General features: G+C 42.0%; 1 protein-coding gene across 3 annotated transcripts in view; it reads right to left on the reverse strand.

The window, feature by feature from the left end:
• Positions 1-26,166, reverse strand: part of inpp5a (inositol polyphosphate-5-phosphatase A) — a 499,011-nt gene that overhangs the window by 51,938 nt on the left and 420,907 nt on the right. For all 3 annotated transcript variants that reach the window (XM_080205594.1, XM_080205595.1, XM_080205596.1), the window contains exons 10-12: positions 20,782-20,877; positions 20,614-20,688; positions 368-441 (exon numbers count right to left, since the gene is read on the reverse strand). In XM_080205594.1, coding sequence (XP_080061720.1) covers positions 368-441; positions 20,614-20,688; positions 20,782-20,877 — 245 coding nt within the window. The remainder of the gene's footprint in view (positions 1-367; positions 442-20,613; positions 20,689-20,781; positions 20,878-26,166) is intronic.

Below are 26,166 nucleotides of genomic sequence, written 5' to 3' on the forward strand. Positions count from 1 at the left end.
ATTTGTGAGATCCCATGACATGAGGAGAAGGTAAACACCAAGCTTCAATAAAGCACAGGGCTTTAAATGGCATGCACAGTCAAAGGTCAAGTCATAACCTGAATGTAAACTAAAGCCCTTTTTTTCCCCATTTTCTAAAAGAGGCAGTGGCCCTGTTAATCATCGCTGATCCAACAAATCATTTGCAAAGGATGCTGATAAGCGCAGTCTCACCTTTCACATCACCACATTGGAAAATGTGAAAAGAAAACTAAACACTTTAAAATGTTAAAGAGTTTTATTCCCCCCAATTAGTTCCGAGATACAATATTTGGCTTTGCTTTCAGTGAAATGTTTGCAGGAAAACAGTGAAATATAAATTTTGTACCTTGGTGGAAAAGATATCTCTTGTTCACTCAACTTGTCTTTAAATCCCGACAGCTCCCTGTCAAATTCTAAAAGCTGAAAAGAAATCAATTAACAAAAATGTTATTTTAACATTATAAATTATAGTATTTCACTGGTCTACTGACCAGCCTTGTTTAAGCATTTCTGTTCTGACCAGGTATCTCCCATGCCATGTTATCTTGGCTTCTAATAGGTTCCAGCAACATGGATTACCCGGTAAGTGTCACCAGGCTTTTGGAACATTAAGGACATCACAGCAAAGTCCAGTCCTGTCTCCTTCTGATATCTTTGTAAAGGGGACAGCAATCGGGAAGAACACTGTCTAATTTCTCTTTAGCAACCGACAAATAGAGAGAACAATTGTAATGTGTCTACTATAGAGGGTGGCACAACAGTTAGCGCTGCTCCCTCACAGTGCCAGGGACCCGGGTTCGATTCCAGTCTCGGCAGTCTGTGCGGAGTTTGCACATTCTCCCCATGTCTGTGTGGGCTCCCTCCAGGTGCTCTGGTGCCCTCCCACACTCCAAAGAAGTGCAGGTCAGGTGGATTGGCCATGTTAAACTCTCCCATGGTGTCCCAGGATGTGTAAATTAGAGGGATTCGTGGGATAAATGTGTGGGGTTATGGGGAAAGGGTCTGGTGGTCAGGTACTCTGTTGGAGGGTCAGTGCAGACTCAGTGGGCCAAATAGCCTCATTATGCGTTGTAGTGATCCCATGATATTGTTGGCTGAAACCAGCTAATAGTTCAGACAAGGATCAAAGCTGAGTCCTCCTGATGTCTCAGATTTCTCCATTCACGGAGCAAATTGCTGAGACAGTAGAGGAACTTATTAGCCAATATTTTACTGGTAATTTAGCACACTTCATCTCATCATAATTGAAAAGGAAAATTCCTTTTCTTTGCAAATTTTTATTTACATAGGAACAAGAATAGGCCATTCAGCCCATCAAGCCTGCCCTGCCATTCAATACAATTATGGCCGATTGGACTCTTAACTGCCTTTTACCCACTATCCCTATAAACCTTTGGATTATTGTTAATCAAAAATCTATCAATCTCTACCATGAACAAACACAATGACTGAGCTTTCACAGCTCTCTGGGGTAGAGAATTCCAAAGATTCCCAGTCCTCTGTGTAAAGAAATTTCTCATCTCATGGCATCCCCCTTATTTTGAAATTGTGCCCCATGGTTCTCAACTCCCCAACCAAGGGAAACATCTTAACAGTGTCTACCCTGTCTATTCCTTCAAGTATTTTGAAGATTTCAATCTGATCACCTCTCATTCTTCACAACTCTAGAGAATACAGGTCCAGTTTGCCCAATCCCTCTTCATAAGACAGTCCCACCATCCTGAGTACAAGTCTGGTGGACCTTTGTTGCACTCCCTCTCTGGCTATGGTATTCTGAGGTAAGGGGACTACTTTCTCACTTTCTTTTGTGATCTTGCCTTGGAAGTTGTACACTCACAGGGGTCGACCCTTTTCCCATTTGTCAGTTCTTCACCAGTACTAATGCCATCACAAGCAACTGATTCAAAATGGATACAACAAAAATTAACTCAGGCGACTGAGCAATATTATCCCCGAACGTCCCAAAGTACAAACAGTTCTTGCTCACAGTCAGTGTACAGGGACGGGCAAAATCTCTTGCAGCTTTAAGTTGTAAATTAATCCGCACCTGCATCAGGCTTTAATTCAATTTAAGACCTCGTAGAGCACAAAGTGTCTGGGGGAGGGGCGCTTCTCATTATAAACCTTGGGGGAGTTGCAGGGTAACATTCGGTTTGGTTTGTGATGACCTGAACTGAATATAATCTCATGTCTGAAACTATAAATAGGGGTAATGACATTCATTTTATGTACATAATAGGGCTCTTGTGCATCATTCTCCCATTTAAAGAGGGAGAAATGTATCTCCTTAACTTTTACTGAAACCCAAGGTTAGATCACAGAGCTATTAGCTGGTTTTAAACAAACAGCCATTCAAATTGTTACAAACAGCATTATCTTTCCATCAATATTTGTTCTTAACCTGGATTGTGAGTGAGTAAGTGACTGAATGCTCATAATAATCTGTTATGCTACTGACCATCATTCTTTGTAAGTGCCATTTCCTATTCTGACAAGTATGTCATCAAAATAACACCTTTTATGACTACAGTGTGTTTACGCTACTGCCCATTAATCATCTCTCATCTCACAGCTGTGCTGATACCATTGTATGGGTGGCAGAGGTTCTGATCTAAATTAGATTATGTCCCTCTATCCCATGCCACCTCATAAATCATTCCTGAAATGCAAAATTAGCAGCTACTTGTACACATTAATTATCTGTTCGAACGCAGTCACTTGAAGCACCTGCAAGGATGACCAGTTCTCCAACCTTCCCGTTCTGAGGCAGAAACCAAAGGTCTCTCTATTTTGTAACATGACCATATTGTTCAAACATTTCCACTGCTTTATCAAATGTGGACCCATGCACTTCACTCAAGGCACTTCACTGATCAGCTGGTTTTTTTTCAAATTTATGTCTCTGGATGTAAATATGGGCCAAGTGCACTCTCTCCTCACAGACATATTTAAATTCAGATGGTCTATGGCCCCGATTTTAACCCCAGTGAGACTGATGCTTGGAAAGAGTTAACCTCAGCCTGGGTACACTTACTGGCCTGAAGCCACGCCCTGCATGAGGCAACATCATACCAGGATAGCATGCTGGCAGAGTGGATAGCACTGCTGCCTCACAACGCCAGGGACTCAGGTTCAATTCCGACCTTGGGTGACTACTGCCTGTGTGGAATTTGCATGTTCTCCCCATGTCTACGTGGGTTTCCTCCCGTTGCACCAATTTCCACCCATAATCCAAAGACGTGCGGGTTAGGTGGATTGGCCATGCTAAATTCTTCCTTAGTGTCCCAGGATGAGTAGGTTAGGGGGGTTAGTGACACTGACGTTGGCTGCCAAGTCCCTTACCCAGCGCCAACTATATTCAAATGTGCCTGGGGCACTGTTTTGTACCTTGCAGCTCTGACCCAATTGTCCACTCGCATCCACTGACCCTGTCAGTTTTAGGAGGTAGACAATGTGACACTATTTCAAGGAAGCTTAGGAATTAACTCGTTCCATTCTCAAGTTGAGATTTGTACGGTAGTTTCTGTCCTGCCCACACCCTGCCTGTGCTGAAGGCAACAACAGTTTAAATCAAAGGCTATACATGTCATTTACCAAAAAAAAAATCAGATTACACTTATCCTAGAATCTCTACAGAGCAGGAGGAGGCCATTCGGCCTGTGAGGCAGCAGTGTTAACAACCGTGCCGCATGATATTCTTGTGGCCCCCATTAGACAAGTGGTGTGTGGTCAGGTTGGAATTGTGTCTGCTCTTCAATACGGGATGAGCAGAAACTTTCTCTAAGTATTAGTAAGATCAAAGCCATTTTCTTCAGTGCTCACAACAAACATACAATTCCTCTCTCCTGATTCCATTCCCTTCCACTCTCTGAGCCCAAACTAGACTCTTTGTAAACAAGGCATCCTACCTGGCCTTGGTATGAGTTTTTGACCCCACATTCTCTTCCCCAACAAGACTAGCTGCTTATATACTGTAATAATGATCATTTTCATTCACTTCCCACCCTAATCCTGAAATCCTTGTATCTTTGTTGCTTCCGGATTCAATTAATCCCTGGCCTGCCTATTTTCCACCCTCCTTAAACTTGAGCTCAATCCAAACTTCTGCTACCCATATCCCAACATGTATCCAGACTCGTTCTTCCCATGTCTCCTACATTGTTTCAGCATCAAATTTACAATTCTCACCCTGGTGTTCAAATTTCTCCATGGCCTTGTCCATTCATAGAATCATAGAACTCTACAAGGCAGAAGGAGAGGCCATTCGGCCAGTGGCAGATTAAGTACCACCCGGACCCCTAGGCTGAGCTTTAGTAAGGCCCCCCTGACCTTGCCCCCTGCCCCACCCTTCGTTGAATAGAATAAAATGACGTTAAGTGATGTTAGATAGCTTATTTCGTTGTACTATGTATAATGTACTACATGTATAATATCATAAAGTTATAGGAATGAGTTACAGCCCTTTTGTTCATTTATTTTTCATTTTCTTTACATTTGTACTTTAAAAAGCTTCTGCGTTTTTTTTTGGTTTACAAAGGTGTCGATAACAGCACGTAAATCAACAGATCGAAGCATGTCTGATTCAACGTGCATGAGTGCCAGATGACTAAGTTTCTCATCGCTCACTGTTGAGTGCAAACAGATTTTGATCCACTTCAGTGCCAAAAATGAATGCTCACCTGAACAGTTCGTGATCATTAAGGACAGATAAATTCTAAAGCAAATGTATGTATTTGGATGTACCTTGTACCTTATTTGGATCTCTTGCCAAAGCCCGATACATCCCAGTGACAGTGATATCATCATTGGACTATCCTTGAATGTACTTCTGTCTGTGACAGGCAGTGACCCAAGCTCTCGGGCCCCCCTCCCTTCTGGACCTCTAGGATTAAATCTATTCAGCTTAATGGTTAATCTGCCACTGCATTCAGCCATCAAGTCTGCACCAACAACAATCCCACCCAGGCCCCATCCCCGCAACCCCTCATATTTACCCCACTAATCCCTTGAACCAACGCATCCCAGGACACCAAGGGGCAATTTAGCATGGCCAATACAACTAACCTGCACATCTTTGCACTGTGGGAAGAAATCAAAGTACCTGGAGGAAATCCATGCAAACACAGGGAGAACATGCAAACCCCACACAGACAGTGACCTAAGAGCCAGGAATCGAATCCAGGTCCCTGGAGCTGTGAGGCAGCAGTGTTAACTACTGTGCCATTGTGCTGTCCACATTCCTACCTCAACAAATTAGCCAAGCCCTACAATCCTTTGAGGTCTCCATGTTCCTTCTTTATAATCTCTATCACATCGTCAAATCACATCCTACAACAATCGCTTCTGCTGCCTAGGTTCCAAGCACTGGAATTCGTTCCCTTAGCCTTGCTGTCTCTTTCCTCTCATTACACCTAACCCAGTTTGTGTCATCTATTTTAATACCTTGCATGACCCAGTACCAAAATTTGGTTGGTAACACCTTTGAAGCAGCTTAGGATATTTTGTGACATGAAAAGGGTTACAACAATGCAAATTGTTGCTGTTTTGCTGAATCATCAGTGACTAACCTTAAACTCATTTAATCTATGAGAGCAACCAAAGTAGATGATGATAATGATTTATTCATTTTACACACATAAGCTCAAAAATATTGTTGCCATTGTGTTTTGTTGAAATTACTGAAGGCAACATGAGAGTACCTTTCAGATCTAGCCACAGCCAAGACTGTGGAAGCCAGGTCATTGAGTGTCTTTAAGCCGAGATAGATAGGTTCTTGATTAATAAGGAGGGTCGGGGTTATGGGGAAAAGGCAGGAGAATGGGGATGAGAAAAATATCAGCCATGATTGAATGGCAAAGCAGACTCAATGGGCCGAGTGGCCTAATTCTGTTCCAATGTCTTATGGTCCCTCATTGATCAAACTTTTTACTTATAAAGAACTATAAGCGACACACTAAAATCAGAGAGATTCTGGAGAATGGAGCAAAGACTATCACAGGCTTGCATTAGGGACATTTTAAACATCAGTATCCATCCATCCAATGAGTAGGTTTAAAAGCAAGGCAAATGTTTTAATTTGAAGTTTGAGGAATGGTGAAGCAAGGTTTAGCAGAGAGTCACACGGTTAATCCAAAGTGTAGAAATGTTCATTGTGGTTGGCGGCAGGATTTTGCAAACTTCCCCAGTCTTCTTGAATTGCTAATTCCACATTGCCACACTCTGGATAAGCACAGTCAGCGGAACAGCAGCTATTACTCTTCAGGACCCAAAGCCCAAACCTGCTGCGAGTCAGATCAAGAGGTGATGCTACTTACATTTGTCAAACTCATCAGCAGCATTCACTAGAGGCCCTGCAGATGCAAACATTAAATGATGTTTGGAAGAAGGGGAAAATGTGACCAGCATTTTGGAAATGGTTCGAAGGAACCATCTGACAATAAAAGTTTATCGGTTGAAAACATCTCAACTTCTCTGTTGTGTCTGCTTTAAATCTAAGCGCTAATAATATCTGTACGAATAAGACGCAGATTGTGAAGAATCCATGTGCCCCTTTAAAGCTTTGCTGATCATAATAATATAATTTGGTTCCTGTGATTAAATACAGCTTATCTCAGCCACTAACATTCACCTTTGATTCAAATTCTAGGAGGTGGATCTCAACGTTTGTGCTGTTAATACCCGTGCCTGTAAGCTGGCGAAAAGATCTGAGGTGATTTCACATCACGTTATAGCCACTGCATTCCCCAGATGCAGTTGGCTGCAAAGCTAATACATCTGCCAGAAATCATTAAGACCAGGCAGCCTAAATTCAATAATACTCATAAATTGGTGTGGGGATCTCAATGTGGGATAAAGCCACCTCTGTTGCTTGTAGCGTAGGCTGCACGCCAAACTTATGCTGCCTGTGAAATAACATGATTGCACTATACAGTCGATGCTATCCCAAGTGTTGAGTGTGGCCGCATGCCCTCATCAGGGGAGCCCGTCAAGAGAAGAGTGCACCAGTTAAAGTTAGCCTCCGCTACTTAAAGCTAGACTGCATCTCGGGAAGATGCATTCCAGCTGGAGCAGGCTCTGTACATCATTGTGGAACTCGTTCCGATGTGGAAAAGGATGTAACCACAGAAAAACATTGGAAAGAGCAGGTTCCAAGGTTTTCTGATACTGCGCAGGGGTTGTTCAAATGCAGCTGGTAGAGGTCTGTCACAGAATTAAGGCGTTAGGATTATGCCGAATGCCTTAATTCCTCACTGAGGTTCAAGTTGGACGATTCCTCCTTGAACATAGCTGGCAGACATCACTTTTCACTGAGAGTATTTTCCCCCTTCTCGTTTCTCTGATTTTCCTATGTTGCATGGTCTCCGTTAATTCTCTCAGTCATACAGTATTTCATCGTGAACCCCTACTACTGCATCTGCATGAAGTTGCTTCAGAAAACTTGAAATCAGGACCACAACAGCAACCACACCACTCCCTGTAGACATTAGTAACTTAAAATTAATTAGCAACTAACCATTAAGTAGCTGATGCTTGTGTGTATATTTATTTATTAGTGACAAGTAGGCTTGCATTAACACTGAAATGAAGTTACTGTGAAAATCCCCTAGTTGCCTCACTCTGGTGCCTGTTCAGGTTCACTGAGAGAGAACTTAGCATGGCCAATGCACCTAACCAGCACATCTTTTGGACTGTGGGAGCAAACCAGAGCACCTGGAGGAAATGCGTACAGACTCGGGGAGAGTGTGCAGACTCCGCATAGATAGTGACAATCGAACTCAGCTCATTGACACTGCGAGGCAGCAGTGTTAGTCACTGTGCCACCATGTGCCATGTATAGTCACACACCAGCTGGACACTGAGGGAGTAGAATCCATCTCATAGCTGGCAGGTGGTGCTGGCAAAGCAATGTGTGTGCAATCAGTGGCATCTTGTGTCTCAGAGAAGCCTGTAACCCTAACAAACCTGCCCGTTTGCCCTCTCTGGCAAGAGAGAATGAAATGTGGTTAGCTCTCTTTGAATAGAGAGATTGCCCTTAGACAACAGTGGACAGCCACTGGCAATGTCCTGACCCAGATCCGAGGTTGTCATTGTGGCTGCAGCAGGAAGGCAAATTTCAGTCAGGAACTCCTAATTGCACATTGCTCCTCACTGAGGTTCAGGTTGGACAATTCCTCCTTGAACATAGCTGGCAGACATCACTTTTCGCTGAGAGTATTTTCCTCCTTCTCATTTCTCTGATTTTTCTATGTTGCATGATCTCCATTAATTCTCTGTCTTACAGTATTTCACTGTGAACCCTACTACTGCACTAGTGTCTGGGTGAAGCTGCCTTATACAGAAAATATGAAATCAGGACCACAACAGCAGCCACACCACTCCCTATAGACATTAGTAACTTAAAATCAATTAACAACTAACCACTAAGTAGCTGATGATCTTCTGAAATAATGTTCCAGTGCATTTAGGGTTGGTTCTGAGGTTTTTCCTGCTGCTGTGTGTTCAGACATACATGATAAGAAGCTCCAAAATGGCATTGCTATTGTCAGGTCAGCATTAGATATTGACGGTATTATCATCTGTCCACTCGTCATGTTTCCAGTAACACTCACTAACACCCTCAATAGAGTATGGATGGGCCCATAGACGCCATTCTGGATCTCCAAGGCGACTATGCTATCAACTTTGCCTGCAGATCTTTCTAGTTACCTAATCTTAACAAGTCCCAGCAGTTTCACATTTGGCTTATGACTCTACAAAACCCACACTTCGGGAACCCATCCACACTAGAGTGGATCCTATTGCAACACAACAGTTCTTCAGCAGCCCCAGTTCAACTTGGGCTTGAAGGCTATCTGGTTCTTCCACTGATTTGTGGTTATCTGAGGTGTATCAAAGATGATTCAGTTCTTTAGGAACATTAGGAAAGTTTGAAAAACCCTATTAATTAACAGCCCTAAACATGGACTTAATAATGTGCTCGGAGATAGTTCAATGTGTCAGAGTTCCTACAGCCAGAATTTTATGATCAACATTAAAGACATCCAACTTTAGTTCAATAGTCTCTATCCTCCAAAACTTTACTATTATATAACATTTTGTTGTAACATCATAAAACTCGGAAGAATAAGTTTGAGTTGTAAAGCTTTATTTATAATGCTGCTGGAATATAACAAAAATTAAAGGTAGACTTTCGACAACTTATTTTTCACCTTTTTAAACACCCAATAAAGAGCACCTTAGAGAAAGGTGGCAGAGCAAATGTAATAAGTGGCCCTTTAAGGGTTAATCCATGTTAGAACACAGCATCCTGGAGTGCCATTCTTAGGTTTTAGTGACAAAAGCGTGATGATGTCGGAACCAAATGATTAAACGGCAATATCAGATTCAAAGCATTGCAAAGCACTTCTCCAACAGCAAAATATTTGCAAGAAGGTTTTTTTTTGTTGTGCACCAAGGGAATGTATCAAAAAGTATTGCAAGGATAAGATTGTGCTTTAGTGGACTGTGTGTGGGAGAGACTAAGGGGACAGTGACAAAGCAGTTAACTGACAAGAAAGTTTGTCAGTGATTGTTCAATTTAAATAGATTCCAGTGTTACTGGAGAGACAGCACACAGATAAAGCCCAAAAATCAATGACACTTCAGCATGCAGCAAGTCAGAGACTAAATAAGCAGGCACCAAGAACAACTCTATCCACAGCCGGACCGTGAAATTCCCAATTCTACATCTGTATGGCAAAGGAAAATTTAATCTTCCCAAATACTCATCAGTGCATTCCATCCTCTGACCTGACAGCTACACTTATAATTAATTATACAATTTAGATGGGAATATCGACTAAACAAACCTATAAATCATAGAAAAAGTCAATAGGCATGGACACATTCAATCATGTCCAAACCAATGATTACTGCTCTCAAAATACAATAATTATTTTCAAGAGCTGACTTGAATTAAATTTCTGTCAACCTGGTACAAGACTAGTGGTTGATGAAGGATGCAATAGATTTTTTGGGGGGAATTTGGTATAGGAACATTCATCCTGAAGAAGGGCAGTTTGTTTTTAGTGATCACACCACTCTGTGTATAACCAGACCATGAAGATTAGATTATCTCAAATGGCTCATTAAATCATTTATCTTTCCCATGAAGTTGATCCAGAGAAGCTGCTCACCTTCTTGCATCGCAATGAAATCAAACGTAATGAATTCTACTGCAACACAGTGAACGTGAAAGAAATGAAGTGGTGCGTTCACAGTCGGAGAAGCAGCAGCAAGTGGAATGTGCTGCTTCATCATCAGCCTTCCGAAAACCTTCATCTCGAGGAGAGAAGGAGCATCTGAAAAACTGAGGTCCAATCTCACCCAACAAAAGGTGCTTAACCATTTCCTATCATTGTACACTCATCAGAGGACAGAGATCAGTGGAAAAATTCTTCCGTTGCCACTGCTGGAAATAGCGGCAGGGCAGAGACTGGGAAGATGCGAGCTATTTGGCTTTGTTGGTCTTTACTACCCTGCCCTTCACAATCCAAATCCCAAAGTATTGCAATTTCTGGGCTACGGCTGCTATTGCAATGAAGTTGCTGTGAAAATCCCCTAGTCGCCACACTCTGGCACCTGTTCGGGTACACTGAGGGAGAATTTAGCATGGCCAATACACCTAAGCAAACTGTGGGAGGAAACCAGAGAACCTGGAGGAAACCCACGCCGACACGGGGAGAACGTGCAAACTCTGCACAGACAGTGACCCAAGCCAGGAATCGAACCCGTGTCTCATTCCACTTGCTACTGTATTTCTGATGAAGGTGGAGATCCCTTGGATCACTTGACCCAAAAAGGTTTCCCATCAGCAATCTTTACCATGGATATACCATTATGTTTTGTACAGTAGTTTGTCATGTTACATTTCAGGTACGTCTTTGAAGCCTCTCCACAATAACATGAATTCCCATTTTTGATACCGGGGGCAAAATTCAACAAGCCCTGAAAATGGGCACAGGATTGCAATCTGTGTCAGTTCTTTCCAATGCAGACAGCACGTAAACTTGGTATCGTTTGTTCAATTACATGATTACTGCCTGCAGGCAGTGCTTTATGCAGTGTTAGTACCTTCTTATCCAAGGAATGGGCCTAGAATTGTGAAAGGTTTAACAGGATTTCACATGACTGAAGTAAAACACTGCAGTCACTGAAAATCTGAAATAAAACAGAAAATGCTAGAAATACTCAGCTAGTAAGTCAGCGTCTGAGAGGAACAGAGTTAGCAGGGGAGGATTTGAGCCCAACTATCCGTCTTTGGGAATGGCAGCACGCAATCAAAACCCAGAGAGCATGATGCATGCCAGCAAGTTTCCAAGTTCCAATCTTATTGGCCGCGTGCCAGTGGAGTGTTGCAAAATGCTAAGGGACTGCAGGAAGCTCATTTTACTACAATTGCATTTCATTAGCAAGCACTCTCTCCAGGATGCCACTCCCCACCCCCGACTCACCGAATATTCAGCAATTGCCAGCATGCTGTCACCCTCGCGCCATTTATAACAGGTTCACTTAGGCCTGAACCTGCTGCAGGGGTCTCCCCAGGGTCTTAAAAGTAAGTATAGCCCCTGGCAGTGAGGGACATGGCCAGGCATTGGCCTGGCAATACCCCTCGGTTTTGCATGTTGGCACAGGTTGGCACTGTGGTGATAGCTGAGAGTGAACGGAGAGCCGGGGATACCAGTGATGACCTTTGGGGAAAGGGGGCGGGGAGTGGAGGGTGGTGGGAGTGAGCGCTGGTGCAGACTGTGCGAGAGGAACTGGATGCAGTGGTGTAAGAAGTTTAATGACCTCACATGCGTGGTCAAGGCCAGAATAAATTTTTAAATCTTATATCCCACCAGCTGCACCACTAACCTCACACACAGCCCAATACACCACCCATCTACACTCATCTAACAACAACCTCTATCAACCATGACTCATACTTCACAATCATAGCTTCACCTCAGCCTTACGCACTGAGCACCGCTGCAATCCTAGATCATGGTTTGCACACATTATCAGATATTCAACCATGATGAGCACATTACTCACTGCATGTTTCTCTCTCACGCAGAAGATGATGATGAAAATGCAGAGGCAGCAGTATCTAACCATCAAGGGAGAGGCCATGATGATGTTGCTGTGGCCAGCCAACTGGCTAAAAGCATCAAAATATCCTAAGGTGCTTCATAGGTGCATTATGGAACAAAATATGGCACCAAGCCACATGAGGTACTCAGTCAGGCGGCTAACTATTTGTCAAAGAGATAGGTTTAAATGAGTGTCTTGAAGGAGGAGAGTGAGGTAAAGAGAGATGGAGAGGTGTAGGGAGCATATTCCAGAGCTCCAGACCAAGGCAACTGAAACTGCTGCCACCAATTGTAGTGTGATTAATATTGGGATATCTCAAGAGGCCAGAATTAGTGGAGTGCAGATATCTCAGAGGATTCCGACAGCTGGAAAAGATTACAGACAAAGAATTGTAGAATTATAGAATCCCTACAGTGCAGATGGAAGCCCATCGAGCCTGCATGGCCAATGCACATTACCAGCAAGTCTTTTGGACTGTGGGAAAAAACCGGAACACCGGAAAACTGAGCTCTGATGAGCACGCTCTCAATGCCAGGTATGCAGCACCTTGCAAGAATCTGGGTGATGCGGATGTTATCCTGCCACCTGACTTTGCAAATAGATCTCAGACAGCGGAGACAGAATATTTCTAGTTATCGTGTGCGATGCCAGTATCACACTCATAACGAAGTGATTAAGGAACCACTGCCAGGTAAGCTTTGATTTTTGTTCTGAGGCAAACTCCATTAACTTTCCAAAGTCTGAGGCTGTCAAATACTGAGCTTGCTCTTACAAAGTAACGATTGTTTTCCTCATCTAACACAGTGAGGATACTCCCAATGTAGAAAAACCTCTGGACCAAATGGAGGGGTGTCTTTTTGATAGTGCCTGTGATATCTTGAGTATCTGGTTAGGGTGAGTGATACAAGATCTGTCTTCTTATTGTTAGGTCAAAGAGTTAGGGGAAAGTGACCAATAAGAAGCTGAATACTTGTGTGCTATGAGAGTTAAATTGTCCACGAACAAGAGTTCGTTCAGAAACAGTTCAATAATCCAGGTACAAGCCATGGGCCTTTGCAAATTGAAGAGGTTGCCATCTGTCCTGAATCCTGAATTGAACATGTACGCCTGTGTTTGTGGGCTGGAGCACGGCCGAGAAATATATGGAAAACTGAGCTGCAGCCAATATACACTGTCGTTGGTAACAGGAACAGCATTTAATGATGCACCACTTTGCATCACACTGATGTTAAACGAGCAAATGACACTAATCATCTTTTAAAGCCAGTCATATTGGTACAGAACCTTCCACAGGTTTTGCAGTTCATTGTGTCAAAAGCCTTGGTCAGGACAACAAGCAATAAGTACAAACAATCGATTTGTGGAACTTTTCTTGAAATTTGGCATGCTGCAAGGGTCATGACTACAGTTCCCTGGATTGCATGGAGGACTCAAAAAACCATGAGACTCATGGAGCTGTGTGGGAAGGATCAAAAGTAACAACAACTTGTATTGACATAGTACCTTTAACATACTGGAAACTTTCCCAGAAATCTTTCAAGATAGTTTTCAGCATTCCTGAAGAAGACCAATTTCAAACTTAGTCATCTTGCTTTCCAGTTCTGGTGGACTTTCTATAGATGACCATGATGTGATGATGCCAACGCAAGTGCCCAGTTGCAGCCTGCTAATGGACGGACTACTCAAGATAAATTCTGCAAGGTGTTTCATGTCAAACTATTTCCCATGTACCACTTTGTTTTGTCACACTCCCTCTCCACCCGGCAGCTTTTTCAATATCTCACACAGGCCCACGCTTCAGGCAGGATATCCCATTTGAAACTTTGAAAACTTGTCTACTCTTAAGATTTTCAATCTTAAGTTAACACGTTAAGCAAGTGCGACATGATATCGTTACTTACTGACACTTAAGATAGACTTCAGGTCAATCACATGGTAAGCATCAGTGAACCTTGTACTTTGGAAATGTGCCATTGCAGTTGTGTTTGGTAGTGGTTTCAAGCTATTCAATGGGAAAGGAAATTAAAATACTTTTCTTGCCAACAGATGTATGACAAAAATCTGATGAAGCACTATTGACCTGAAATGTTCACTTTTTGTCTCTCCACAGATGCTGCCTGATCCAATGAGTATTTCCAACATTTTCTGCTTTTGTGATGCCAAAATCTGGCTTGTTGATAACCCCAGCAAGTTGTAAGGGGATTATCTTTCATTACAGCCTTCAAGGACGCTCAGGTTTACAAATATGGTCTGGTGCTTATTGTCCCTCCTGCTCAAGCCTTCTTTGTTACCTTGTATCTCCTCAACCAAGAATACTGTGAAAAGGTATCTCAACTACAAATTTACCTCAAAAACTTTTAAAAATACATTAAAAATTGTCCAAAAAAAGTTACTTTAGAAAAAATAAACACATGACTAAAATTGCACAACTAACATTGCAACAATGAAAAAAACTGAACAAAACCTGATCTTTAAAAGTTCCCACCTCCCATGTAAACTGGGTAATCAATGCTGCTCCCATTCCAAGTGGACACTGAAGTACACTGAGCAAGTCTGAGGCAAATCTCTCAGAACTGCACTCGGTGGTTATTTAAATAGGTTTACAACCAAATGGGTCATGCACTGTCAATAAAATGTGGCACAGTGGTTAGCATTGCTGCCTTACAGTGCCAGAGGCCCAGATTCGATCCTGGTCTTGGGTGACCGTCTGTCTGGAGTTTGCACATTCTCGCCATGTCTATGTGGGTTTTCTCCTGGTGCTCTGATTTTCTCCCTCAGTCCAAATATGGGTCGATTGGTCATTCTAAATTGCCCCTTAGTGTCCGAGGATGTATAGGTTAGGTGGATTAGCCTTGGTAAGTGTGTGGAGTGTTACGAGAATGGGAGGCACGGCAGGCCTGGGTAGAATGTTCTTTCGCAGAGTCAGTGCAAACTCAATGGGTTTAACGGCCTCTTTCTGCACAGCAGGGATTCTATGGTTCTAACTGCAGAAAATTGCATTCCAGAAGAAAATGGATGCAGGACGAGCTGCCCTAATTCTAGGTTTGTCCAACCACCATGATGCGCTCACTTTGTAACTAAGTGCCTCAAAAACTGTCCCAGCATATAACTGGAAATCGAGAGCCAAACACCAAAACATTATCACATGTAAGGACTGTAATAGTTAGCTTCAGTTATTAGAATCCCAAGCTTTATTCATAGTTATGAAACTGAACAATAAAGTTATTTAGTGGTCACATGGTATATCAATGTGACAATATTTCAGCAGTAGACTGGTTGCCATTCTTCGTAAGTAAGAAAGGTTTTGTTATTCTGGATATAATTAAGCTCGCATGGTCACACGTGTGTTGTGAAAAACATCACACACAAGTGTTTAATAACATCATAATTGTAAGTTCCCTCTTCTCCACCACTGCTCTTCATTTATTTTATTCTTTCTGGTTTAAAGAGCATTAACATACTTTTTTACTTGTCATTATTCAAGAGCAAATGTACAGAAACACTCCCTTTTTAACATTTGCCTCAAGCCATGAGCAATATTGACATACAAACATTGCAATTCACTAACAACATCTCAGGATGAATTAAAGAAACACAACCATTCCCTAAGGAATCAGTACCCCCCATTTTCTCTATATCAGGGTTACTCTTCTCCTGAAGTCACATTCCAGGGTGGGAGCCACTGCAACCCTTTAGTCTCCCCCCAGTCTCCTATACTTTAGGTTGAAAATGACTGCAAGACTTGTTATCAGTCATGGGGTCATCACTGCTGAAACTAATCTCTGTTCAATATCTATATTCATAAAAACATGCTAGCACAGAGGGCAACACGGTGGCACAGTGGTTAGCACTGCTGCCTCACAGTGCCAGGGGCCTGGATTCAATTCTGGCCTTGGGTAACTGTGTGAAGTTTGCATATTCTCCCTGTGCCTGCATGGGTTCCCTCCAGGTGTTCCGTTTTCCTTTGGGTGCTCCGGTTTCCTCCAACTGTCCACAGATGTGCGGGTTAGGTTGACTGGCCATGCTCAATTGTCCCTTTGTGTAAAGAAGATTAGTAGGGTAAATACATAGGGTTACAGGGATGGACCCTGGGCGGCAGGAGGGTGGTGGGGGCTGTCGGCTCAGGCTCAATGGGCCGAATGGCCTCTTTCTGTACTGCAGGGATTCTATAAAAGCAAAATACTGCAGATTCTAGAAATCTAAAATAGAGACAGAAAATGCTGCAAGTATTACTTATTTGTATATATATGTCCCAGCAAGAGTCACGATCTAGAACCCTGGCCAAATGTTTGCTTCCCTGCTCCAGAGAGACTGAGACACTCTGCAGAGATTAGGGATTGAATTATGATTCAATGTATCTAAGAGTTTAAAGCACTGGACTTGCCAAGGAGACCCTTTGAGGAATTTTGAAACATATAAAATTCTGGGGAAATAAGAAACACCCTCCAAAAACGTAAAATGAAGGGAATACTTCACATTGTTTAAATTGCTTTATTTCAGAAAACCAATCCTAAAAAACAAATAAAAAGATTACCCAGCATTGAAACAACAGAGTGCTTTAAACTCAATTTATTCCACAAGTAAACAATATCTCGGCCAAATCTTTCCCATTCATGGAATACATTGAGCATTTTGTGGTTCCCCCTAATGTATTTGTGATTTAATCACTGCAGGGAAATTTCTACTGATTGAAAGAGCAGACACTCATGCACTTTAACCCCATTTATACAACGGTGCAATTTGTATTTGTTCTCAATTTGGAAATGTTTCACATTCTAACCTCCTAGGAAAATGGTGCAGGCTTATTTACTCAGATCTTTGTTCAGATAAAAACTCCCACCTCCTGATGCTGGGTTAAAGCCGGTCGGGATTGACTTTGATTAGATTCAGACTGATGCAAACAATCACCTTCAAATCCCTGCTACCTGCTGCCCCTGAGGAAACCCTCAGCGTGCGAGTTAGGGGCTGATGTTTGATGTCATCTGGCATGTGAATTGCTTCAGGGCAGAGGTGAGTGTAAATGCTGCACTATCACATTCAGTTTGGATCAACTCTGATTCGCTCGGAATGCCACTGCCCAGCGTAAAATAGCCTTTAGGGTCACTCAACCATTCTCCCCGCCACAGAAACATTCAGAATAAAGTAGTGCTTCATGTCCCACAGGTATTGTTTTGGTGGACTCACGCTGCCCTTATATAATACATATCCTTTTTGGTTTTAAGTGTACAAAAGCACAAACATACTCTTGATGCTTCCAAAGGCAATGGGAATAATTTTGCTTTTCTGTAACTTTGGAAAATCTCGTAACAACAAACAATCCAGGATACAAGGAGAAGGGCAAGGGGAAGAACTCTGAGCCCAATCATTCTCTTTTTAACCAAGAAACTTTAAAATACAGAGAGTTATTTCTTCCCCTGGATGGAGGGTTATGGTAGGGGCTGTTAAATAAGGTTAGAACCTCGGGAGTCACCGGAAAAGCAGGCTTGTAAGATTAACGTTTTTGTCTTTTTATTCTGCAGGTGGAGGTCCACCTCGTGTCAAACGAGGGGCATGCACATGGTGGGTCGTGCGTGGGCTGCTCTTGGAAGTTCCGGGAGTGGCCTAGTACTTCGTGTCGGTGTGTGTGCTTGATCCTGGACCAGTAGACGGGCGCCGCAACAGCTCGGTGACTAGCACTGCTAGCTGTGCAGATACATGGATTTGGGCCTGTGTCTGTGGGAGTTTGCGCATTCTCCCTGTGGTTGCGTGGGTTTCCTCCGGGCGCTCCGGTTTCCTCCCACACTCCAAAGATGTGCTCTTAGGCTAATCGGTTTTTACCAAATTGATACTATTCTCCCCTGAATCTGGCTAAGTTAGGGGTTCCATTCGTAGACATGCAGAGTAGAATAGGTGTAGGGTGATGCGGCGGCGCAGGCTCGTTGGGCCGAAGGGCCTGTTTCCCGTGCTGGGTTGTTCTTTGTTCTTTGTATTTGGCCCAATAAGATAAGACCACAAGATACAGGAACAGAATTAGGCCATTCAGTTCATTGAGTCTGCTCTGCTATTCATTCATGGCTGATAAGTTGCTTTTTTAAAACTAATTTGTGGGACATGGGCTGGGCCAGCATTTATTGCCCATCCCTACTTGCCCTTGGAGGCAGTTGAGAGTCAACCACATTACTGTGGCTCTAGAGTCACATGCAGGCCAGAACAGGTAAGGATGGCAGATTTCCATCCCTCACAGACATTAGTGATGGGTTTTCATGGTCATCAGTAGATTCTTAATTCCAGATTTTTTTTTATTGAATTCAAATTCTACCATCTGCTGTGGCGAGATTTGAACCCAGGTCCCCAGGACTTTAGCTGAGTTTCTGGGCTAACACTGTAGCAATAATACCATTAGGCTATTGCCTTCCACTCACAAACCCATTCTCCCGCTTTTCCCCTGTAATCTTTGATCCCTTCACCAATCAAGAACCTATCTATCTCTATATTAAATATACTCAATGACTTGGCCTTCACAGTCTTCTGTGGCAGTGAACTCCTTAGGTTCACCATCCTCTGGTTGAAGAAATTCCTCCTCACCTCAGTTCGAAAGGGTCTTCCCTTCACTCTGAGGCCGTGCCCTTAAATCAAACATCTTCCCCATATCCACTCTATCCAGGCCTTTCATTGTTCTGTAAGTTTCAATGAGATCCCCGTTCATCCTTCTAAACTCCATAAAGACAAGACCCAAAGTCCTCAGTCGTTCCTCATATGTCAAGCCTTTCATTCCTGGGATCATTCTCATGAACTTCCTCTGGACCCCTTCCAAGGCTAGCACGTCATTCTTTAAATACGGAGCCTAAAATTGCTTGCAATATTCTAAACGTTAAATACAAAGCCTCAGCAGTACATCCCTGCTTTTGCATTCTAGTCCTCATGAAATGAATGCTAACATTGAAGATGAAGAAAAAGAAGAATGAATGCCTGCAGTTTCCTTTAGATTTTAGAAATGAGGGAGACTAGAAAGCTAATTAAGCAGTAATGTGGGGCCCACTATATATCAATAATTAACATGTGGTGAAGTAACACACAGAATTCAGTATTATAAATAAAACCATCTTCTGCCATTTCTATCTTCCTGAACGTGTTTTTGTGGTCAGGTGCTAGTAACCTCCAGTACCACAACCAACCATACAAACCAACTGTCTGAATTTTACATTTGTCCTTCACTCCTTAAATACTTTTTTTCCGATGTGAGTGGAAACGATTTCTTCCACTTCATACAGTAACTGGGAGTTTTTGTGAGAATGGGGATTCCCACCAAAGGCGACCTGACCACTTCCATTAATTGTAGAAACTGCTCTGTGGGCAGAAGGGTCCCTTGGTGACAGATCTCAGGTAGGACCATGACTGAGGGAAGGGTGGAGTAGGGGAAAGGGGAATAAATGGCAAAGAAGTGGTTAGATGGGGGTGGGGGGGGGTGCAGAAGGAGAGTGATTTTTTTTCTCTAAAAGAACACGAGGCCACGTCTTTAACAGAATGTATCTCATAGCCAGGCACTAAGTCTAAAAGACTCCCAAGAATGGAGAACAATGAAAAACCAAAGAACATACACATCTAAATGGCACAATGATGCATGATCTGAGGAACTGAATATCTCAATAAACTTGGCCCTCTGCACACTAAGGGGATTAAAAAGAAATGGCACAATTTTCTGTTTCGACATTGCTTATCCTCTCTCAGAATGTCAAAGCACTCCTTAGGGTGCCTGATGTCTCAGTTGTGCCACTACTAGATATGGGAGACTGGACAAAAGATTCTGATCAAATACACTGGGCCAACCGTGAGTTTGGGTGAAGTGTTAAACTGAGAATATTGATTTAGCCACCCATAAGACATCTTTCTTGACTTTTGTTTCCATTTGAAGTCAGCGTGATAAAGAAATGTACTCAATAAACAAGCCGCAATAAGTAATTTCATTGCGTAGTATTGTGCTATGTTATCTAAAGTTCCGTAACAACAAATATAACATCAATAAATCTGCCTGGTATCGACAGCTTGGATGGTCAGAAAGATACAGCCCGGAAGAATAACATAACGTCAATCAAATTTCAGAAAATTAACACAAGCTTTGGTTTACTGCAGTGTGTCAGTATTGAGTGGTACGGTAGCATAGGGATTCATACTGCTGTCTCACAGCGCCAGAAGCGTGGGTTTGATTCCCGGCTTGGGTCACTAGCTGTGTGGAGTTTGCATGTTCTCCCCATGTCTGTGTGGGTTTCTTCTGGGTGCTTTGGTTTCTTCCCACAGTCAGAAAGAGGTGCTGGTTAGGTGCATTCTCCCACAGTGTACCCGGACAGGCATCGGAGTGTGGCAACTAGGGGAATTTCACAGTAACTTCATTGCCGTGTTAATGTAAGCCTAGTTGTGCCACAAACAAAAACTTTACTTTTTTTTGTGGAAACCTGTAGAACTAACAATACTGTAATACACATTGGAAGAGGGAATACCCACCTCAACTCCATTGTTTTGTCGAAATACATCTTGGTTAAAGTAATCGAAAAGCTTCTTTTCTAGTTGAAGGACCACCTTTTGTAAAGATGAAAAACACTAAAATTCAGTTTCCACATCACACAGATGAGGGCACACAATGAGAAATTTCCACTGCACGTTAAGACTTACCTTTCGATCATTCTTTGATTCACGGAAAATTAACTTGTTAATTTGATTGGTGTCTGCCGCTCGGATAGTCTGCATTGTTGCGGATGCACAGAGTGACTACAAACAGTAAAACAAAGAGTTGGTAAAGGAAGTGCAGCAAATAAATATTAGGCATGTTTGGGCTGCTTGCTATATTTCCAAAATTTATCATAAGAGTGACCAAAACTAATGCAATAAAATATTAATTAAGCATTGACCGCACAGGCTTTTAAATTTACTGTACTGCCAAATGATCTCTTTCAAAAGTAAATTAGAGAAGCAATAGTTCCGCCTGGAGTTCTCAAGTTTAAATTCAGCGGCAAAAATACATTTGTTGATTCAGCTGCAAACATTCATGTTCAAATCATCTCACAAAGGTTTAAGAACATTTTTATTTCAGTTTGGTGAGCCAGAATATAAATTATTTAATATATTATAATGGTCCATGTTCTTTTGGGGGGAAAAAAATTACGCGGGCTCTTCTCCCTGACCTTCTTGGAGCTGGTCTTACCAGCGTATTTCCCGCAAATTCCTTTCATGGCACAAATCACCACAACTTTCAAAAAATTATCCAAGTGTGGATAGGTTTAATGTTTATTTATTAATGTCACAAGTAGGCTTACATTGACACGGCAATGAAGTTACTATGAAAATCCCCTAGTCGTCACACTCTGGTGCCTGTTCGGGTACACTGAAGGAGAATTTAGCATGGCCAATGCATCTATCCAGCACGTCTTTCAGACTGTGGGAGGAAACTGGAGCACCCGGAGGAAACCCACCCAGACATGGAGAAAATGTGCACACTCTGCACAGGCAGTGATCCAAGCCTGGAAATTGAACCCAGGTCCCTGGCACTGTGAGTGGTTAATCACTGGGCCGCCTTGATCTGAATTACACTGCCATGATCTGAATTGCGCCGAGCTGTCCAATGGGAATCATACCACCTTTCCCTCTGAAGACCAGATTTAGATATTTTTTGGGGGCATTGTGTCCTATATTATACATTGCCGATGGTCTTTGTTGGTTTCTGATTAAGAACATAAGAACATAAGAACATAAGAAATAGGAGCAGGAGTAGGCCATCTAGCCCTTCGAGCCTGCCCCGCCATTCAATAAGATCATGGCTGATCTGTCGTGGCTCAGTTCCACTTTCCCGCCCTCTCCCCATAACCCTTAATCCCTTCTCTTATCAAAAACCCATCAACCCGCTTCTTAAAAATATTTAGCGAGGCAGCCTCCACCACTTCAACGGGCAGAGAATTCCAGAGATTCACCACCCTTTGAGTGAATTCCACCATCCACAGTATTTTGCTTTTATTTAGATTTTATTTCAGGTAAAACATCTGGCTTCCCAGAAATGATCATGTGACCAGGTTCCATGGAAGATAAATGACAGAATGAAAAAAGGTCAACATGAAGTTAATTATAAGGTGAGTAGATCGTGGGTGTGGCTCCGGTAAGGTTTGTAGTTCTGAAATAACCTGGCTACAGAGTTTGGTACGTCTCCTCCTAGTACAGTGCATTTGAAATTCCATGTTCTGGCTACAATATTTTAAATCTCTTATTATTAAGTGCAGGATACCTAACAGTGAATTAGACCTCTGGGATAACCAATAGCCAAGTTGGGAAGACAAAGAGAAAGGGAGTGAGATACCCAGAGATATGGGTGGAAATCCAATTGGGGGCTGGTGAGGCAGGTCGGGTGAATCCCAATTGCCTTCAGGCCTGGCAGGAATCCCAATTTCTTGCCAGCACCACATTCGATGGGGCATTGGGATTTCTGACCGTCAGGGCTACAGAATTCCCCCCCCACCCACCCAAACCATTTATTGTACTTTCTTTAATACAACCAACTATTTAAGATAATGTCATTATGAATATTCACGTTCTTCAAATTCTTGTGATTTAAACCATGAACCATGTGGTTTCATTCTTTTAGCAAATAGCTAGGTTTTCAATTCTATTAAAAACATAGACACATTCCTGCTCTCTACCAAGGTTATAACAATACTTTGGGACTTCCTCTGTTTTGTGCAAGGGAACAAGTCACTCTCTTTGTACACAATGGGGAAGAAGTTCATCAAGTCCCATTTCTGGCACAGAAATCAGTGCTACACAATTAGCACATGTCTCAAATGAGACTCAATAATATGCAACTATTATCTCAGCAACTGCTAAACTGTACTCCCTCCACAGGTACCTTACACATGTGTAAATGACAAACTTTCAGCTCTGATGAAGAGTCATCCTGACTCAAAACGTTGGCTCTATTCTCTCCCCATGGATGCTGTCAGACTTGCTGAGATTTTCCAGCATTTTCTGCTTTTGCTTCAGATTCCAGCATCTGCATATTTTTGCCTTTATCTTACTTAGGTAGAATTTCAAAGAGTCTGACAGTCTCCTCTTGTTACGGGAAGACTGAACTCTCCTCCATGGCTACCGTTCAGCTTTGCCAGTCTGCGTCAAATGGGTGAATGGAATTACTTAGTTTCTTAAAATAATGTGAGAAGACTTGAACTGTATGCGTAATCAATTATTTCTATAAATAATACCAATAATGGTAATACATCCCTAATAACCTCTGTTCATTCTTAATGTCTTTTTTATAAATAATGTTCTTCATAGAAATGTAGTTGGAACCTAGAACATAGTTAAGTCATTTAAGTCATTGTGCCTTCATATGTGAACCACTACAAATCTAACAATTAGTATCTTCAATAAGAATTTCTTTGCTAAAGCTATTTTTTTAAATGATATCCAGGCTGGATGTAGTGAATTCACAGAGAAATGAGTCTGTGATCTTTTTCCATCTTTTCAAAGCAACAGATCAGGTGCAAATAAGTGTCATGCCATACAATAAAACATTAGGTTTCTCTATATAGATCTGAAAATACGTAATTGATGGGTACGTACAGAGCGGTTAAATGAGGAAGCTTCATTCATGATGAAGCTATAGGAATTTATACCAAAGGTTCTGGTGAAGGACAGAACGTGGTAATAATTGAGTACAGTAAATACTAATGGCTACCTACTGGCTCAATTATGGCCAGGCAACAGGATGAATAATGAACAATTTCCTGTCACCTAAACTGCTGCTAGACAACTTGTTCATTGCACTGTCAAGTTGATAAACCACTAAAATATGAACAAAAATCAAATACCGCCAGTGTGTGCTGAAGCCATTAAAATACATCAATATCTAATCAATGGGCTGCACAATGTTTTTCAAAATCTTAGTATGCAAAAATCATCCGGCCACACACCACCGAATACTCAGACCAAATCATTCCTCTCTGCCCTTTTTTCTCCCCTTTTGGTCAGGGAACAGTGTACCATCTGTGTTTGAATGACATAATCCACAGAAGAGCTGGTTCCCATACTGAACACAACTGGCTCAGAGTTTTAAATTCAAAGCACAGATTAGTTAATCACATCAAGCCAAAGAGCCCTTTAGACTCGTATGTCACAAATCAGCCTGGTCGCCTTTAAATGCTGCACCACATCAGAACAAGTACCAGAACAAACCAAAGCAGAAACCTCTAGCTTTCTAAAGCCCTAACAAATCGGTCCATCTTTCAGTCATTTAAACTTTCCAATCAAGGGTCAATATGGTCCAAGCATCCAAATGCTAATGCACTTAAGTGCGCTTAAGCTGCTTTCCTAAGTGAATGGGTAAAACGGATTGCAAAGGACAAGGCAGAGTTACTGTCACTGTCAAAAGTCATTGTACCAACCTCCACGCGGGCACAATTCAACAAAGTCATGATTTTAAAGCATCTTCTGAGAAGCTGGAGTGCCACGCTATCAAACTGATTTAACGCTTCTCCGATTCACAAAAATCTGCTGCACTGCTGATCAAAATAAATAATCCATTCCTCTCATGCCTTCGAAGCTAACTAAATTCAAAAACCATCTCAGGCTGGCTTCATTTCCATTTACAGCCGGTTTCCCCTCTCCAAATCTACATTAGCTGCCTTTCTAATACTGGATTATTAAGCAGAGATCAGACCTACAAAAGATTTTAGTGTTAGCCGCTGGCTTAATCACAACTAGCGCACCTCTCTGCAGCACTGGTTTTATCAAGTGTTTTATGGTATCCGTACTAAAAGAGATTGTGGCTGGTAATTACACAGGATGTTTATATACTCATTTCATTTAGGAATGATTTTCTAAAGGGGCTAATAAAACAAGTGCATCCCAAATGTGCTGGTATAAACAGGGACATCTTGGAAAATGTACAACAGCAATGCTTGTGTTTTCCCTATATTTAAAAATTAAGTTGGCTCATTGTTAATGTATTTCAAATTCTAAGGAACATATTTATGTAGGTCAATTTAAATTTTTTAAAAGCTGCCTAATTTAGTTTTGGGATGTAAAATGTATTATTACTCTGAGAAACAGACTCTCAGAATTTGTTGCGTAAACAATGTTTCTGTATACAAAAGTGATTTTAAAATAACTTGCACTTTGGGTTTAAATTTGTTAAGAGAGGAGGTGAAGGCAGAATTGCAGCAAAAATATATTTTAACCATCACTGAAATGCATAATGAACCTTCAACCTTTAGGAGATCAATGAGGACTCCAGATTAACCAGAAAAAATGAACAGTGCATGGAGCCATACCAGTGACTTAATTTATTTCTAGAATAATATGTTTAATCACGGAATCAAGAACATTCAAGGAGGCATTGAAATGCAGAGAGGTTGAAGAATGACCACTTGAAAACTTAAAAACCCATATGAGATCAAGGGCAAATGGCTGGTTGCACAAAAAGATAGATCATAGACTGCAGCTCCACTCTGCAAATTCACCACAAGCCAGCCCCAATGTGTTTAAAGGATTGCTGCAGCAAAGAAAATCTTAAATAAGATACTATCAGATTTCTACTAGCCCACATTAGGAAGGCACAATGATTTGAATGAATAAGCAACGTTCTATAGTTGAGACATTAATGCTATGATGCTTTCCTTCAGCCGAACATCTGGAATGCATTTCCAAAACCACTCTAACGTCTATTCCTTTTCAATATTTAAAAAGTGCCAATAAATTCATTTGTCAATCCTATATGACTGAGGACCACAAATCTCCAATGTACTTCTTGTGTTAAGCTCTGACAGCAGCATTCTATTTCTCCACAGGAAGACATTTGTGTATTCTTCTGCTCAATGTGATTTCCACTTTTTAACTCATCTGCCGTCCAATTCCCCGCTCAGAAGGACAAATTGCTCACTGTGATTCCTTTCAGCATGAGCACAGCAAGCAGAAAATTGTGACTGAGCAGAAACACAAGAAACAGCAGCATAAAAATTCATCACTTTGGCCTGTTGACCTCTCACCACTCGGTTGACACACCCTGTCTCGGTGAGT

Source organism: Carcharhinus amblyrhynchos, chromosome 17 (assembly GCF_965287045.1).
Source record: "Carcharhinus amblyrhynchos chromosome 17, sCarAmb.v2.hapA, whole genome shotgun sequence".
Lineage (NCBI taxonomy): Eukaryota > Metazoa > Chordata > Chondrichthyes > Carcharhiniformes > Carcharhinidae > Carcharhinus > Carcharhinus amblyrhynchos.